This window comes from Hibiscus syriacus, unplaced genomic scaffold (genome assembly GCF_006381635.1).
Source record: "Hibiscus syriacus cultivar Baekdansim isolate YM2019G1 unplaced genomic scaffold, ASM638163v2 tig00111458_pilon, whole genome shotgun sequence".
NCBI classification, from domain to species: domain Eukaryota; kingdom Viridiplantae; phylum Streptophyta; class Magnoliopsida; order Malvales; family Malvaceae; genus Hibiscus; species Hibiscus syriacus.
This window is the reverse complement of record NW_024063097.1, coordinates 324,170-337,911: the sequence shown is the minus strand read 5'-3', so window position 1 is coordinate 337,911 and position 13,742 is coordinate 324,170. Positions and strand designations below refer to the sequence as shown.

The window sequence follows — 13,742 nt, the reverse complement described above, 5'->3', positions numbered from 1 at the left end:
ATAATCAATTACTGAACCTTTTTACCGTATTCAGATCGAGTGTAGAACTTCATTAATTACACATATGAGACCAAACATTTTCATTCATGCATTTATCAATACCAACATGTTCTATAAAGCATAAAGATGTAGTAAAGTATTACCTCGATTTCTGAGCCATACTGGTCGACCATAAAAATTCCATTCGAACGCCCTCGATCTTGAAATTATCTTCCAATATATCCTAGGATCCATATCAACAAAAATTATATCAGAAACGAAGCTTAATTCTGAAAAACGGATCGAATCGGATGATAAGTAAGTGAAAAACAACTTACCAGGTTCGAATTTGGCGAAACAGACTTCGGATTCGGATTCAGGACGTCGAAAGCATAAAATATGACTTTTCCAAAATTCAAAATTTTCGGTCAAAATCAAAGTCAACAGGTTTGACTGCAATTTCGAGGCATTCGGGTCTGAATTTTGAGAAATGGACTGTTGAATCGGATTTGGAACGTCGAAAAATGTCAGGATAAGTATACTCGGTCAAAGTCAAAGGTCGTTTAATGCCCGGTCCAAGCCAATCAAAGTTTTGGTCAACAGTGGTCAACGTCGGTCAACGGTCAACGGATCGGGTCGGGTCGGGTTGTGACCGGTCAAAACAGTTCCAAAACCGGTCAAACCGGTCACTTTTTCCTTCCCCACGCGCAGTGGCGGTGCGTGAACAGTGCTAAATTCCCGAAAAAGAATTCCTAAAAATTATTTTGAGCGATTTCGAGATACTTACAAAGCTCGGTTCAAAATTTTGAACGACGGAGAGCTCGATTTCAACAAATCAGAAACTTTGACCGCTTCACCTCCTCATGCGCAACCGTCGACGGAGACCAAGGATGACACCGGTAGACTCGGAACAGAACAAGGAACACGATGTTGCGGGAGGTGTCGTAAACGGATCATCGGATCGTCGTGAATCGACGAAAAACCAATTGAAATCGATTTACTACCGACAATACTTTTGACTGAAATTAACGACGAATGACGACGATTCACGATGAAAGGTTTGAGGGGTTTCGTTCCTCGCTCGACAACGAACACGATGGTGGTTTCGGCTCGTCGATCGGAGGTCGGACGGCGAGTAGATCGGAGTTGAAAGAGGAGTTGACTGGAGAGGAAAAACTGGAAAAATTTTCAGAAACATACAAGAAATTGGGGGTTTATAACATCTCATAATTAAAAATGGTTAAACCAAGAGTTTAGCCACTGAACTTCCTGCACTTCATAAAATGGTCTGCCAACTTTAAAATTTTACAATTTAACCCACTATTTCTTTCAAAATACCAAATTAAATCCACCACTTTATAATTTCTTAATTTTAGCCCATAAATTGGGGTGTTACAATTCTCCCCTCCTTAAAAAGAATTTCGTCCTCGAAATCCATTCATGTCACATAATTACAGAAATTAAACTTCCATCAGTTTTTTCATATCTTTCATGTAGCTCTTATAGAAATACGGATCCTCCACTAATCCTTAATCAGTTGAGTATACTTTCTTATCAGAACTCTCTCTCATTTCAATAAAAGAATCCGAACGAAAATTTCATTGAGTAATCAATTCAGTCTTGGTCACGAGAATAGGCTCATAAAGTAGTAATATATCCGAATTTCATTTTCAGAGTCGAGTCAGAATTTCTCAGATGAATAACTCTCACATGGCTCATGAGATACTTTACAGCGTTTAGACAGATGTTACTGGTATTTCTTTTTATACAAGTATAGCCTTAACGGATAGAAACTTCGGTTTATTCGTTACAGATAGGGACTCAGCCCTATAGTTTCGGCTCAGAGAGGTACGATTGTAGTCTAGGGGCATGTACTGATCAGACATATTTTGACATTTGACCGACCGATCTATCTTGAAAAATTTTGACTCAAACCATAGCTCTGATACCACTAAATGTAATCCCCACAGACCGATAAAGGTAACCATATTCGATTCGGGGTGTCACATTTGGGCCACCGGAGCGACCCACTGTAAAAATAGCGAAAAATTTAAAACTTTTATTAAAACGGGTAACTTATAAAATCAGTTGTCACTATTTAAAAATAAAACTGATTTCCAGACTCGTATATAAATAAAAATACAATTACATGCCCCCTAATCACATGTACCATACTCTGCAACAACGCCGGAAGAACTCCCTTACTGAAGTCGATAGGTGCACTGATACAATTCTTTTAACCTGAAAAGGTGAATAATAGAGTGAGCTTTGGAAAGCTCAGTAATATAGAACTACCAGATGATGCTGATGAACGTGCAGATACAGATAAATATATATATTTCCTTATTGTTTCCGAACATTTACAGATTTTTATGCTGAGCAGAGATCCTACTGATATTTCAGATGGTAACGGACAATGAGCTTTCAGTTCAGAGAAATATTTCGGATGACTGAATTCAGGAGATTATAATAGGTTTTCTAATGTGTTCCCAAAAATCATGTAACTTTTTAGATCTTTTTAAAACACATATATATATATACCCCCATCCGTCAAGTCCAAAATGTGTAGGTTCCCCATAACCATACACCCACCGTCAAGTCTAGTAGGCCCTGAGCACACAGCCGAGGAGCCGGTAAGTAAGGCCCTGAGCACACAACCGAGGAGCCTCCAGGTATTCTTCCTCCAACATTAACCCCACCCAAATAAAACATGTTCTGTCCGTAAACGGATATATCAAAAATCACATCATAATTCACGTCAAGTATCATATCAAAATCCAAGTCAAGTATCATATCAAAATCCAAGTCAAGTATCAGATCAGAATCCATGTCAGATATCAAATCAGAATCCATGTCAAGTATCAGATCATAAATCAAATCGAAAATCAGGTAAAATATTCATGTGAGTAGTGAACACACCAGAATTTACAGATAGTATTCAAAGTTATTGGATAATCCTAACAAGTAGAGGAACACGGATCTTCAGTATACCAATAGAATATCGGAATTCAGAATCACTATTGGAAGAGTTCAATAACTGACGAAATCATCAATTATCCAAAATATGACTTGGCTGATAAGGAATAAATGAAGATTCAAGACATTTACAGTCTATCGATTGATTTCATTATCAAACAACTTCAGATGAATATCTCCCAGAATTAATGCTTATCGACTGGTCAATTCATTGTTATTACAGGGTATTTACATTTTAATACCACAAATTCTAGTCCATCTATAATCTTCGGAATCATCGTTGAATAAATCTTCCAATGTCTTTATTTCATGTTCACGCTTCCACTATATCATGAAATGCTGGCGTACTTGATTTGTAGTTCAAGATCCATAAGAACATTACATCATGTATGTTCATTAACGTTTCTAGACTCATCCAAATCACTACTTAATCCTTAGTCCTTGAGGTTACTTAGTTCATTTAGCATTCAAGTCTATTTTAGATACTTCGGGATTTTCCAAGGTAATCCAGACGTTTCTGAATTTCGGATACATATTGTACTTCCGTTCAATTCAATTTGGTCTTCGTGGTGATTTGTCTAACAAATATCAAATTCTTACTGTTGAATGCGATCTAGAGTTGAGCTGAGCTGAAAACTTCCAAAATTATCATCGAGCCAAACTTGAGAATACAAAAACGCATTTAAGTGACATCTATGTCGTTCAGGTACTGATATAACACTAGCATTGGTTGCTCGACTTATATGTGATCTAACTTTTAAGAGCAGTACCACATCTATGTTTATTTGGGTTCCTTAATTAATCCAAGACATTTCCTTAGTATAGGCCATAAGGGTATTTTGGTCATTTTGGTGTTCAATTTATTCTAATCATTATAGAGCTCAAGGATATCCAATCATTCCTGAGCTTGGTGATATTCTTGGGTCATTTCTATTACAGGGGTATTTTTGGTCATTTTACAGATTCAGTGAACTTTAATCCTTTCCTTCCGTCTGATCTTACTATTAAATTCAATCTTATAATTTATTTCAGTCATTTCAAACAATTCTGACAACAAAACACCCCCGACAAATTATTCTTCAGGTATTTACTAATAACTCGAATATTTCCGGGTCAAGTGTCTTCTCAGATTTTACAAACGGAATATCAGGAAATTTTCCTGCACTAAATCAGGATCTTAATAATCAAATCCGTACTTAATCGAGTTAAGTACGAATCCTCAAAGTACTTTCTTATTCAGGGTCAACTCGGACTATTTTACCTCTCATGGGCATTTTCGTAATTTCCTAACTAGATAGTTTCGATATTACCTCTTAACGAAAAATAATTATAATTTAAAGATCCTATAGTCAATTGCTTTCTTGAACACTCTCTGATCTTGAAACAATTCTCTTACAGACTTCTACTATCTTCACAAACCCTCATGGATTTAAAACCGGTATCCATTTCCAATTAACATTTCTTATGCACATCAATATTTTTTATCAGATCAATATGTTTGTAAAAACCTCTTATCCAACTTTCATATTCCAATCTTGTCTTTTTATAACACAAGGGTATTTTCGTAATTTTACCCTACCGGCGTATTCTCATAATTTCTCATCCAAATACCTTTAACATTTAACCTTTGATGAAATAAATTATAAGTTTCTTACAGATCCATGTTGATTTCTTTATCACTAAGCACATAACTTGTAATTTAATTCTAGCAATCCCTTAATTTCTTATAAAAGTCATCTGAACCATAATCAATTACTGAACCTTTTTACCGTATTCAGATCGAGCGTAGAACTTCATTAATTACACATATGAGACCAAACATTTCCATTCAAGCATTTACCAATACCAACATGTTCTATAAAGCATAAAGAGGTAGTAAAGTATTACCTCGATTTCCGAGCCATTCTGATCGACCATAAAAATTCCATTCGAACGCCCTCGATCTTGAAATTATCTTCCAATATATCCTAGGATCCATATCAATAAAAATTATATCAGAAACGGAGCTTAATTCTGAAAAACGGATCGAATCGGATGATAAGTCAGTGAAAACAGCTTACCAGGTTCGAATTTGGCGAAACAGACTTCGGATTCGGATTCAGGACGTCGAAAACATAAAATATAACTTTTCGAAATTCAAAATTTTCGGTCAAAATCAAAGTCAACGGGTGTGAATAGCAATTTCGAGGCCTTTGGGTCCGAATTTTGAGAAACGGACTGCGGAATCATATTTGGAATGTCGAAAAATGTCAGGATATGTATACTCGGTCAAAGTCAAAGGTCGTTTAATGCCCGGTCAAAGCCGGTCAAAGTTTTGGTCAACAATGGTCAACTCCGGTCAACGGTCAACAGGTCGGGTCAACGGATCGGGTCATGTCGGGTCAACGGGTCGAGTCGGGTTGTGACCGGTCACTTTTTCCTTCTCCACTCGCAATTGCGGCGCATGAACAGTGCTAAATTCCCAGAAAAATTTCTAAAAATTATTTTGAGCGATTTCGAGATACTTACAAAGCTCGGTTCACAATTTTGAACGACGGAGAGCTCGATTTCAATAAATCAGAAACTTTGACCGCTTCATCTCCTCACGCGCCGCCAAGGACGGAGACCAAGGATGACATCGACAGACTCGGAACGGAACAAAGAACACGATGGTGCGGGAGGTGTCGTAAACGGATCATCGGATCGTCGTGAATCGACGAAAAACCAATTGAAATCGTGTTATTACCGACGATACTTCTGACTGAAATTAACGACGAACAACGACGATTCACGACGAAAGGTTTGAGGGGTTTCGTTCCTCGCTCGACAACAACGAACACAATGGTGGTTTTAGCTCGTCGATCGGAGGTCGGACGGTGAGTAGATTGGAGTTGAAAGAGAGGTTGACGGGAGAGGGAAAACTGAAAAAATTTCCAGAAACATACGGGAAATTAGGAGTTTATAATATCTCATAATTAAAAATAATTAAACCAAGAGTTTAGCTACTGAACTTCCTGCACTTCATAAAACAGTCTGTCAACTTTAAAATTTTGCAATTTAACCCACTATTTCTTTCAAAATACCAAATTAAATCCACCACTTTATAATTTCTTAATTTTAGCCCATAAATTGGGGTGTTACAGTTGGGACGGACATAAGATTTTACTTTATGGAGCAATCTTAAACTTATAAAATTTTAGAGATAAACCTGAACTTATAAAATTTTAAGAGGATGAAAATATATATTTTCAATAAAAAAGTACTTAAAAAATCTAAAATATATAATAATTTTAAATTTTTAAGGAGTGATCATCCCTACCCGCCGGCGCCTTGGTCCATCCTGGTCAGCAGTAATCATTAGTGTCATGGTTGGAGAATACCGTGTGGTGGTAGTAATTTCTCTGTAAATTGATTTTCCTTGTCTTTACTTGAAAGGATCTTCATTTTCTTCAACATTGTAGCAGCAGCAGCTAAAAGAATCAACCCCGCTATCAGTGGGACTGCAACCAATGAACCGTAGTTAGAATTTCCCTAACTTGTTACCATATTGAGAAAAAAATGTTCAAATTATGAGATTGGTACTTGCTACTTTCTTAAATTTGGAATTTAATCACTGTATTTGTTTTTATCAGGGTAAGGAGAAGGGGCTGTCAAAGGTTTTCAACCAATACCTAATATCAATCAAAATTTAAGTGATGCAAATCATTTTCCACTTCACCAATGTCTTAGTAGTCGACTGATATATGTACTTCAATCCGTCATAATTTCGTATTTTTAATTTTATAACATCATTAGTTAGTTTAAACAGTTAATACCTTTAATCATTTCAATTAAAATACCAACATTGATTATCCTAAAAGAAAGTCTTTTTCTATAGGAAAAACTATTTCAACATAATGACTTGGTTTTAAATTTCGGTAGAAATAAATCAAAATGTTTATTATTTCAATTAAGAAATAACATTATGAAAATAGAATATTAAATTATGTTCAATTAAGATAAATCGATAGTGGAGGGAGCAAAACTAAAATTTGAGCGAAAAAGGAATGGTGACAAAAAGGTTACCTGAATTTAGTGCCAAGTGGAACCGGGTTCTTTTAAATTGGAATCCAAAGTCGTGAGGTCCAGGCAACCCCCAAGTGAGCCCCAGACCAAAGCTACTATCGGAAAGATAAGAAGAGTAAGCAAATGGAATGGCAACAGTTTTGATGGTCCTGCAGGAATCTGGAACCTCAACATATGATGATTTCACAGTATAAACATGATGCTCAGAGCCACTCAAGCAAGGGATTTCTGGGATTGAACTCCCAATGGGAGCTGAACAGTTCAAGTAGGTATACTTCTTAACAACATAAAAGTAATGGAATGGAGTGAGGGAAAGATCGAGGTTCAAGAAAACCTCATGCACACAGTTTCTGGGGTCGAGAAGATCGAGTTTCCTCGCATCGTAAGAAATGGATTTGACGACCAAATCGCCATAAAAAGGGAAGTGAATGATGGTGGACTTGTTTCTGCAAAAAAGCTCAAAACTTGAGTCACCATAGTGTTGGGGGTGCTGGTTTTTTAGGCTGAAAGGAGGCATGATATTGAAACCCTTTGGACCACATTTTGCAGGTGGGGAAATGGAATCTAATGCTTCTGCATCATATGGAAGGAGTAGTAATAGTATAGATAGAGAGAGGGTGAAGAAGAAAGAAGAATTCATTGTTTGCAATGGAAAATACAAAGGAAGGGATAGAGAGTGTAGCAACAATGGGTCCTATAAAGGATGATGAGGCGTATAATAAATGGGTTTCATCATGTGTAAAGTGAAAGAAGAGTCTAGCACACACGCAACGACTTTTGATATATACAAGTGCTTGAATGCATGGAAGAACCCTGGTCAATGAAGGTAGCTTCCGCCACTAAGATACTAAGGTTTCTTTCAAGTTTTAAAACTTGAATTAACTTGATCCAAAATAATAAATAAACCAAAACAATCCTACCAATCGAGACCAAGCGATGAACAATCAAGTGGGTAAACTCAAAGTTGTGGAAATTGCCTCTCTTACTTTTCAAAATTATTATGGACCAGGACCACTAGAGTGTTCAAAGGACTTTTTACCATCACAAAGACCCCAACTAAGTAACCTGGCTTGATTCAAAGGGTCATTTTCCCCCTTACTAAAAGTTGATTGCTTTGCTTTCGTGTTTGCTGTGCCATTGAATGACTTCTATAACACTTGAGGAATCATCCTTTTACACTTTATATAGTTTACAGCATTAAGCAATCTCATGAAGAGGAATTACTTGAAAGAATATTATCAGCTTCCATGGAACCAGTTTTCTTATTAAATTTGATGATACTCATTAAAGCAAATTTTATCATCCCATATGTCACAAAGTAAAGTTTTGGTGCATAATTACTCTTATTTTCATCTTTTCCAACTTGAAAACCCAGAACAGTGGAATAAGAATATGGGATTTTAAGATTAATTGCACTAGATGTCCTCATCAACCATGACCCACACTACAAGTGTAAATACAAAGAGTATTTGATAAATTGTTCATATAATGTTCGTTTATTAAACTAAAGAAACGAGTATGAAAAAAACATTTATATTCATTTAATGAAAAATGAACATGAACATAAGTGTATTCAATTCGTTTATATTCACAAACAAGCTCGTTTGAAAAATACATTTATGTTCATTTAATGAAAAAATGAACATGAACATAAGTGTATTCAATTCGTTTATATTCACAAACAAGCTCGTTTATCAACTTGTTTACTCGGTTCTCCTATTCCTTTTATTTTTTTATATTTTAAATATTGGTGAAGATAAGGACTATGTTGACCACAAAGTGAACTTTGAAGTTTAAACCGTGAAACCTAAAATCTTAAGGACTAGTTGTGTAATTTCACCCTTTTATTTGACTTGCAAATGAAAAGAGAAAAAGAGTGCTGACTGTCGAACATTAAACAAACATTAAATGAATATATTTGTTAACGTTAAACCAACATATTTACAAACACTAAACAAATGAACACGAACATCTTCCAAAAGCAAATAAACGGAAAAAAAAACACGATACTAAAAATTTAAACGAACACAAACCGAACATGAACACCTTCAAATAAACAAACAAACATGAACGCAGCTTTGCTCGTTCAAGCTCGGTTTATTTACACCCCTAACCCAGCCCAGATTTAAAATTGGTCCTCAAACTTCAGTGGGGAATTTTAAAATCTAAAAGCATTTAGTTAAAAACTTTTTAACAGTAGTAAAGGAATAGTAAGCTTGGGAAATGATCAATTGATCTTGAACTTTCAGAATAAAAATGAAGTCAATAGCATCATAAATGCACCTTGAGGAGGTCTGATATTCTCTGATGACTTTGGGACACATACCTTTGAAGAACTAATAATAGCAAGGCCCACAATAGAAACTATTAGCAAGCCTCATTGGCTTTTCTTTGAGAACAGCGACATCGATGTTTGGTGCAGTCAGCAGATGATGATCTTCCTCTTCCTCGCTCTCTTCCATTAACGATGATCCAGCCGAACCTGATATATCATCATCTGCATTCAAGGATATCTTAAAAATATGAGAAGGCAGTCTGGTTCAGAATTTGACAAAAGTTCAATGAAAGAAACTGTAGCCCTGGAGAATAATTTCTTTTGGATCCATGGCTGTTGGTTTATCCTATCCCGAATACAGAACTTAGCACATTTTTTATTATAGCCTAAGTTAGAAAAACAGCTCCAGTGTTCTAAGGATCAAGAAAACTATGTGCATTTGAACCAATCGCAGGCCGATTAAAGACTCATCTGATTCAGCAGTGCATATTACTAAGAATAAACTTGGTGAAACTTACGAAAAAACCATAATAAAGCTTACCAGAAAATGCAGGCCGATTGGGAAGATGTCGAACTGCTGTCACTTGAATGCTTTCAGGAAGTAGACAGTTACAAAACGAACCTGAAAGTCAAATACCTCGTTGATCAGATAAAATAATTGCATGGACTACAGAATCCACAGTAAAATATCCTAGAAGTGTACAGAATCCACTGTTAAATATCCTAGAAGTGTTGGGAGCTATTCCATCCAATCTTTCAAAAATAAATTATAGACATGATATCCCCTACACAAGACAATCTAACAATGAGAAATATTTTAAAACATGCAATATGAATATGAAATCAACTGCCATTAGAAGCTATCTCGTAAGGTACTCAAATACAACACCGATTCTTTGATCAAATGCACATAAAAGTGAAAGCAGTTTTCCCACCTAGTCGAGCCAGCCTATTTACCCATCCAGGAATACATTTTCCAGTTAGCTGCATACACACGTCATCGGTGAAATGGTTGCAATTCTTAGCAATCAAATGATATGTGTCCCCATGGTATTTATCCGAAAGTTGTTCCATAAATAACCGAAATTCTGAACGAGACATGTCGGTGCTGCCCAACAATACCGAACGTCTGAAGATGAAACCAGGACAACTTCTTGGTTCAACTTCAAACACCCCACTTGTAGGGTACTCATGTGCTCCAAAGCCATATTCCATCCCATGCACTGATTAGCAGAAAGCAGGGCAAACTAAATCAATCCAACAGATTTTGAAAACAAAAAACGGGAGAATGTCAAAAGTAAACATTTTCTTTTAATACATAACAAATCATTATGTGATGGGGACTATGGACAAACTTTGCAAAACAGAGATGATAGCAAAACTAGATTAGTTAATGCCATCAAGGTAAAGATTTAAGCTACTCCAAATGGAAATCAAATGGCATAACAAATCTGTGGCCGAATCAGTCTTAAAATGAAAACCCACATTATATCCTACCATACCTGCATGTCCAAAGCTATTTATCAAATAACTTAAGTGTCAGAAACTAGAAATAGCAATCAACTTAATGCTCAAGATATCCACATCTGCAAAATAAAGTTCATAAAAGGCGAGCATAAACCCCTATTAACATAAAGGGAAAGGATGATACCTTCAATCCCAGAGTGGAATATACCAAGGCCGAACCAATAAAGGAAGTTATTTATAGCTGTGAGATCATATACATTGAGATACAACAAAGCGCGATTGTTTCCTCCATTGCTTTGCTCCTTTGTCACACTTGAATCCGATGGAAACAACCGCATTTTCCCCTTCAAAAAATAACCTAATATTCTTCAAACTTATATCACAAGCTCCTCATCCTCTGCACAATTTTTTCAAAAAAAACATATATGGTTTTTTATACCAACATGATATCAAAATTCAGGCATTATTATACTACTTAGCATAATGTCGTAAAAGTAGAAACTGAAGCAGAAAACCCCCAAAGTGTAGGAACCTCTAATGTCTTAAAAAGAACGGAAAATTAACAGATTTTGAGTCTAAAATTTTCTGGGTTTTTCTTGGAAACCCGAAGAGAAAAATGGGTAACTAAAAAATTCAAATTAAAATAGTTAAAAACAGCTACATATCACATGAAGATACAATAACTGAAAGCATAAGAAACCGAAATACGGGGGAATTGAAGCTTCGTAACATACCTGAGATGATTAAAGCGAAAGAGAGCGCTTAAACGGAACAACTTTAAGGAAGAAATCGAAGAAAGGAAGAGAGATGTTCAAGTGATTCAGTTCAGGCAACTCTCTTGATCTCTGGAGAAAGAGATAAAGAGAAGATGCTGAATCAAATGAGGTTCTTTGTGAGTGAAACTAATCCTGATGGTGGTGGGGATACAGTCTATAACTTATCTAATTCCATTTCTCACAAATATTTTGATCCACTTTTCATTCACTGTTTTAAATACTTGAGATTTAAAATCATTGTTTTGCTTGTTCTTATTTAATTGTTCTTTTCCTTGTTGATCTCCGTTTCGTCATTTTTTTCCAGATTTTAACCTTTTACTTAAAAATTTAAAAGGTAATTATCAAAGTGATCACTTTTGTTTTATATTTATTTAATTTGGTCATTAATGTTTTAAAAAATAATATTTTAATCACTTATATTATCATTTTATGATTTTTTATCACTGTAAACATTAAATGTCGTTAATCTATTGATAAATTACTAACTTGACACAATAAATAAATAAAATAAAATATCATTTTAATGTAGATTACATATAGATTGAATTAAAAAGAAATAAATATATTACTTTATTATAAAGGTGATTCTTTTTGTTTAAAACTCTATAACACTTGAAGTTTAAAAACAAAACTTTACCTGCTTTTTTTTTCTTCTTCTTTTTTCCCTTTTCCCTTCTTTATAACTGTGTCAATTTTATTGATTAATCCAGCTTTTTCCTTCTTTAATTTTGTTTAACTGACGGCGGCAACCAGTTTTGACGGCGGCACCAGTTTTGATGTTGGTTGCCGCCAGCCGGTTTTCTTTTTTCTTTTTTTCTTTTTTTAAAGTTTTTAATAAGAATAATTATGTCTTTGTGACATGTTCTCTGTCTTTATAACACGTTTATTTATGTCTTTATGTCACGTTTTTCTTTGCCTTTTAGTAGCTTACGATTTTTTGTTGTTGTTTTCATTTATCTTTTATCTCAAGGTTAGATTTGGCATCGCCACGACTGATCAAAATGGTGTTTATTTGTTATCATGATGATCTTCCCTACTTTGGACCCTTGGATTGATTTGGACACACGTTCTGTGTTCATGGATAATTTTCTCACTTCGCTTGACTTTGTTTTGCGATTTGTCAGTTGTATCGTTATTTTGTTCAAAACATTGGTTAGATTTTTTAATCTTTTCTCTTTTTTATCCTTTTGTGATCTAGGTGGCTAGTTTTTTGTAAATGGTTATAGGAAAATGTCATAATTATAATTTTTATCCTTTAGGGGGAATGGATTTAAAATTCATATTTATTAGGGTATTTAAGAAAGGAAGAAAAGGGAAAGTTGAAAAATAACTAATTCATCTTCTCTTCTTCTCTCATTCTTCCCCGTTGCTCATGCTCTCCTCCATGGCCAAATATAAGACTTCATCCAGCTAGTTTTTCCTTTAGTTTCGGTTTGGTCTTGAAACCTTAAGTAATGTGGAAGCTTAAGGAAGGGTTAAAGAGGATTTAAACTAAGATATGAATAATTTTTTGATATTGAAGAAAACGAGTTTTTGAATGTTATGTTGAAATAGTTTTTATTGAGGTTTACAAACATATTTGACTTGTCAATTAAGTAGATAAGAGATTAAAGCATTAGATGTGATTAAAAACATATATGAAAAGTGGTATGATTCTTGGTTTGGGATGTTCTTAGGAGAATTTAGATGTTATAAGAAGCCAAATAGAGGAAAGTTAGTTGGGTTAAGTGATGTTAAGTTTAAGGGTATTGTTTGAGGTAAAAGTAAGAGATTTAAACAAAATTGGGGCAAAACTCGAACTGAAAAATGGAAAATCTAGGTAAGAGTATCGGTACTGTAAGAACAATACCGATACTATAGGTTTAAAATTGGGGAAATATGATGAACAATATTGATACTAATGCAATTAGTATCGATACTGATGTGGGTATCGATACTAATGTGGGTATCGATACTAAGAGGAAGGTATCGATACCGTGGATTCCAAAATGCATAAATGGTATCGATACTGAAAGGGAGTATCGGTACCATAGTATAGAAGTATCGATACCATGGTAATGGTACCAATACTATTAAGCCTAGAATTTTAAGATAGGATGAATTTTAATAGAAATTGAAAATAATAGTTCTTTTAAGTATTATTAAAAGAATAAATGTTAGAAAAATAACTAAATTGTATGGTATGTGTAATAATGGATGATTGTGTAGATCATAACCAAGCTCCA

At 34.9% G+C, this 13,742-nt stretch overlaps 2 protein-coding genes across 2 annotated transcripts; both read right to left on the bottom strand.

Annotated features, from left to right (window-relative positions):
- Positions 1–6,034: 6,034 nt before the first annotated feature.
- On the bottom strand, positions 6,035–7,736 carry LOC120163502. Its single transcript, XM_039173427.1, has 2 exons — positions 7,000–7,736; positions 6,035–6,434 (listed from the first exon to the last, which is right to left on the bottom strand). The coding sequence occupies exons 1-2, from the start codon at positions 7,637–7,639 to the stop codon at positions 6,298–6,300; spliced, it is 777 nt and encodes a 258-aa protein (XP_039029358.1). The 5' UTR covers positions 7,640–7,736; the 3' UTR covers positions 6,035–6,297.
- A 1,350-nt stretch (positions 7,737–9,086) lies between these two features.
- LOC120163493 (deSI-like protein At4g17486) lies at positions 9,087–11,632 on the bottom strand. Its single transcript, XM_039173421.1, has 5 exons — positions 11,476–11,632; positions 10,926–11,138; positions 10,210–10,497; positions 9,816–9,896; positions 9,087–9,496 (listed from the first exon to the last, which is right to left on the bottom strand). Exons 2-5 carry the CDS (start codon positions 11,077–11,079, stop codon positions 9,336–9,338), a joined length of 684 nt encoding a protein of 227 aa, XP_039029352.1. The 5' UTR covers positions 11,080–11,138; positions 11,476–11,632; the 3' UTR covers positions 9,087–9,335.
- Positions 11,633–13,742: the final 2,110 nt, after the last annotated feature.